The sequence below is a fragment of the Eurypyga helias genome, unplaced genomic scaffold, assembly GCF_000690775.1.
Source record: "Eurypyga helias isolate BGI_N326 unplaced genomic scaffold, ASM69077v1 scaffold11364, whole genome shotgun sequence".
NCBI lineage: Eukaryota > Metazoa > Chordata > Aves > Eurypygiformes > Eurypygidae > Eurypyga > Eurypyga helias.
The window spans coordinates 59491-64747 of record NW_010244416.1 but is presented as its reverse complement, the minus strand read 5'-3'; the positions used below and the strand labels follow the sequence as shown (position 1 = coordinate 64747).

At 37.6% G+C, this 5257-nt stretch overlaps 1 protein-coding gene across 4 annotated transcripts in view; it reads right to left on the bottom strand.

The window, feature by feature from the left end:
• Positions 1 to 2617: 2617 nt before the first annotated feature.
• The window catches only part of SLC1A3 (solute carrier family 1 (glial high affinity glutamate transporter), member 3), a 60393-nt gene continuing 57753 nt past the window's right edge, over positions 2618 to 5257 (bottom strand). For 3 of the 4 annotated variants that reach the window (XM_010149751.1, XM_010149754.1, XM_010149753.1), the window contains 2 exons: positions 4321 to 4455; positions 2618 to 3063 (listed from right to left, as the gene is read on the bottom strand). In XM_010149751.1, the coding sequence (XP_010148053.1) occupies positions 2859 to 3063; positions 4321 to 4455 (340 nt within the window). In that variant the 3' untranslated portion in view covers positions 2618 to 2858. The remainder of the gene's footprint in view (positions 3064 to 4320; positions 4456 to 5257) is intronic. The other variant, XM_010149752.1, reaches the window with a different exon arrangement.

The following is a 5257-nucleotide window of genomic DNA, read 5'->3' as shown; positions in this document are numbered from 1 at the left end:
CAGTCCTTCTGATGAGACATTCACTTCCATCAGATGATAACTGCTAGCTGCAGTTGCTGCGACATGAACTTGACACTATCACAAACCACTTCCGTGAGAAAAACAGTGGGTAGTCGAGGATGGCCTATTAATACCCCAATAAATGGGGGTTTTGGGCCATCTAATTACACATCCAAAATGAACTGGCAGTTTTGCAGTAGCTGAAACAATGAAAATGTAAATACTGGGTTTTTCTAGTATTTTACAAATATGAATATGAAGGTATATACCTGATTTGAATGAACTTAAGTAAGACAAACATTGAATCTTTTATATGTTAATGTTCCTCCCTCCCCACCTTTACTTTTTTCTTGACAATGAAACTGTAAGCAGGCGTTTGAAGGGAGGAAGCCCTGCTACATCAAATGGCCTGGAATTCCTGATATCCCATACTGTGAGTTTGTCAGCTCTGAGCTTGTGCACAGCTCTTACAAAGCCTTTGAAAGAAATTCTGAATCACAAAAAAGCAGTAATGTAAAACTATTTTTATTGAGAATACATCTACAAAGTAATGTTTCTCAATCCACTCTGGGTGCATACCAATGCAGAACCAATGAGGGATAGGGAAGGGAATCTTTCTATAATACCTGATTTCCATAAGAAACAAGGTTAGTATAAAAAAGATCACATTCTTGGTGACACGATTCATTTTTCTCAGCTGATGTCATAGAAAGACAGCCATTTACATTGTCTTTGCAATGTATTTCCAAACAAAATCTGAACAAAAACTTAAATTGTTATGTCATAAATTCTACAGTTAATGTTTATACACACATTCTGAATACAGTATCTATATAAAAATATCTCTAATTACATATCAGAAAATGCCTGTCTGTATCCTAGATTTGCATTCTGTTAGCAAAATAAAACCCCCATAGTTGTTTTCTTTCAGTCAGAGATTCATTTAGAGCTTTGTTGGACTGACTGCTGAATACTCTGTATTAAACCCGGCTCACTTCATTCACTGGAGAATTCCTGCTTGTATTTTCTTGGTTACTCAACTGGAGATGATGGGCAGGATTTTTCAATCCTAAAAACCCAAGTCTTTCCTGGGAAGAGATTTGCCTTCAGCCAGCATGCTGACATTTTCACTACAGTTACTTGTACACTGTATTTATGTTCTTTTAGTGACAGAATTAACATACTGAATGTTGTTGGAGTGGCAACAGAGACATTGCGAAGGAATCCTTCATTTCCATCATCAAAAATTTTTGGTAGGGGAAGGGAGAAAAAAGACAACCGAACATTTTAATATAAAACATCCCTCAACATCATTGTGCCTGTCATTTAGTGTTTTTTCATTCCCCCAACTGTAATCACATTATAATACTTTCCAGTTTAACTGCTATAATAATACAAGGCAAAAAGAAAAAAAAAATCCCATTCATCAGGGAATAATCTTGAAATGAACAGAAAAAGCCATAGGATTACAGGTGCATTGTGTCCCCTTTATCACTCTGTTCCCTGAAAGAAACTTACAATATTGCATTTTAAAATCCTTTCTAATTAAAATTTCAACATTTATTATAGAATTTACTATTTTGTAATTTATATATTTTACCTAGTAAAAAGTAAAAAAGCACCCATTAGTTTTACTTCCTAAAGGGTTATTTTTTGTTTTTGAGATGCTACTGATAAACACACAAGGATTTTGAAATTTCACATTGAAATAGGGAGCCTTCTTGTCCAGACGGAAAAATGTAAATCCAGCTAATAGCTCTATAGCTTATCAGTGAGATGACCAAGCATTTGGAAGGTTTCCAATCAGAAAAATTCCTGTTGATTCTAGGGATTCAGATTTAGAATCCAGTCCCCTTAAGGTCTGAGTATCTCACCTTTCCTGCACCTTGTGCAGGCTGGCGCTGCCTTCTGTTTTTATTATTGCTTATTAAGTAGATAATTGGTGTACCCAGAGCATGCTATGTTTTTCTGTTTCCAAACAGAGATGAAGACACATTTTCTGTCCCAAAGTCAATACAGACTAGGGCCTTGCTCCTACAAACACACACATAGTTTGTTCAACTGGGTTGTGCTGTTGATGTTAAGGGGGCAAATCCAGGTTAGAGGTACATGCATACATACGTAATTCTTTGCAAGTCAGTGGGGACTGACTAGGCTGAGATTTTGTCAAGATCAGCTGAGGCTAATGCAAAAAAATGTCTAGATAAAATAACTTTCTCAGAAATATTTAAACTCAGCTGATAAAAGTGCTGATTTGGGTCTTTTTTTAAAAAATGTATATATATCTTCTCCCTTTTTATCCCCTCAATTTTATGTCCTTCTTTTTATTGTCCTGCTAGTATTTGTACAACAATATAAGACTAGAGAAAAAAACAGATAAAAAACCAATAATGCTGTTAATTCACTTAGCTGGATGCAGCTATCAAGTTAGAAGTATTGATTGTGTGTTTACAGATGTTAGAAATTTTACAACAGGTATTTAAAAAAATAAAACCATTTTCAGGATCTCTTATCTTTTACTTTCCAGTTCATTTAAAAAAAAAAGAGGTTCACAGAACTGAGTAACATACATTGATGTTTGTTTTTATTTAATTGACAATTAAATTGTATTTCTTTTATCCTTAGTTAGCACTTTGCTAGCAGGACCAGTGTTGTTGCCTGTTAATTTTTTTTTTCAAGTGGGAAGCCAACATATACTGTGATCACTGCTAATTTTGAATATATTTTAATTAATTCTTTCCAATGCTAGCATAAAGGGAGAAAATGGGATAAGTGAACTTTGTGAACTCAGGATATAAATGTCTGGAAAAAGTGTGTGTTTTCCATACTTGTAGTATTTGACTCATGCTTTCTTTACCCTACATCTTGGTTTCACTGTCTAATGGTTTCTCACTCTCATTTTCTTGTGAGATCAGTTGGTATGGTTTCTTCATTTCATTCTCCTCTATCACAGAATTACCCATTTCAGCATCCCTGTTCTTCAGCTCATGCCGTGATAAATGTTCAACAATTCCTGCTCCAATGGAGTCTCCCAAGACATTGGTAGTGGTACGGAGACGATCCCTAAGGAGAAATAGTAAGTTAGCTTTGGTTTCACACGCTTTTCAGGGAAGCATGCAGCCTACCTGTTAAAATGGCCTTTAAATAGCTACTAGATTATTCAGCTATTTTATGTATTTTTATTTATCTGAACTGTTGTTACCATGATTTTTTCTACAGAATTAATATATACTAGGATTTGGAGTCACAAAATGTGTTCATATTCTTGGCAACTTCACAGCAAGAAACAGCTGCGTGATGAGAATGACAAAGGGAGCAGATGGCACATGCTTATTGGAGGCATTTCTATACTCTGGTGGTTTGGGCTTACATCCTCTGAACATGTAAGCCAGTGAAAATCTATCTTGTTAGGGTGATCTTCCTCTTGAGCATAAACTACGGTCAGTAATTTGGGGTGGAATTCTGCTGACCAATTCAAATTAAACTACAACAGTTCAACCCTCTTGAAGAGCTCTGCCCAGAAGAGGTAGGAGGCAGCTTGGCAGTGAGTGACGGGGACTGTGACTCGGAAAGCGTCTGCCTACATAAGGCTGTGGACATGTGGTTAGATAGCATTTAAAGACATTATGTTCTGATAACGTCACGGGCAACTCCTTGCAGAGATCACTTGAGATGACTGAAGGGTAAAGGCCACTGGAAACTATAATGGGTAGGGGTTAGTCAAAACAGAAGTCAGAGGAAACCTTCTGCCTTTGATTTAGTTCCTGGACCTAAGGGATTTCCCCTTATACCTGCAGGTGTCAGTTAGTCTTCTACAGATGGAGGAATGGAAAATCTGAGGGGCAATACATTCTGGTGGCTGGACAAAAGAGTTATACAACTGTTTTTAATTTCTGTGGCCATGGAGTAGACACACGAACCTCTCCTAGATTTAGACAGTCAGCAGGGCTGCAATGAACTGGGTCAGATCTGAACCAGCACTGAGCCTGATTGATGGAAAGGTTTTCATTGCCATCCTACAAAAAATAGAAGACTAAAGCAATGCTTTGCTAATTTAATTACAGTGTGTCTGAAAGTTTTCTTAGTACTCTAACAATCCAGGTTTCTAAGTAACTATTTTGCATAGAAGGGGAGCAATCGTTAAGTAACACCCATCACCATCTGCTCTAAGAAAATATATTAATAACAAGAAATAGTGATTCTTTTTAACACTTCTTTCCAACTGCCTTCCACAGCAGAAGTACACTGCTGACTGCAGTATTGCCAGAACTGCACTTCTAAATATGGTCTAAGCCCTTAGTGACTCCATAGAATACTTACAAGAACCAGTCCACTGCAATGATAAGAGTGATGTCATCTGTAGGCAAACCTACTGATGTAAGCACAATGACCATGGTGACCAGTCCAGCTTGAGGAATGCCTGCAGCCCCAATACTGGCAGCTGTAGCTGTGATGCTGAGCAAAGAGATGGCAAGAATAATTAATTGACTTCCATAATAAACTATTCTTTATCATCTGGCAAACACTAAAACCAGATATGAAGCAAGAAGGCATTTGCTCAGGAGTAAATACAAAGATGAGCTCAGTCCCTTATCTGAACACGGCATAGCTGCAGGGGAGTATGTATCTTAATCCAGAATGTTTACACTAAATATTTATCCAGAACCCACAAAACATCATTTTGTTAGGTGGTAAATCCCCTACTAGATGCTAACGACCAGACAAAAAACATTATAGCCACATGGTCCCACCGTTGAACAAACTCACTCCACAAGCCCAAACATGTTAAAAGAAAAGATGAGGAGGTAATTCTGTCCTGGCAGATCTAATGCAAGAACTTTTATTCCCTGTCCATCTCACTATAATTTCATGCCAGGTGAAGTATCTGTCCTCCCGCAGCTGGCATTCCACCATCGGAAAACAGAAAGCTGCCAAAAACCCCTGAATCAGACAGGATAGTAACTTGATAGAAATATGCTTGGTCACACCTGGTTTAGGAAGAATTTATTTTGTCAAGTGATTTGTCAGGGAGCGGGTCTGGTACTAATGAATGTGGAACTATTTCCTTGGAGCGTGAAGGCCCAGTTTTGCCTTCAGTTGATGAATATTGAATTAAGCTGGTGTTTTTTATGGAGATAAGCACTTTTGCTTGAAAATCTTCTACACTCTAAGTTCACCGTATCTGAACTTCCAGTGTTCCACACAGTGTTCCTGAGTGATAAAAGTATATCTCCCTCTCCTACAGTGTCCCTCTCTC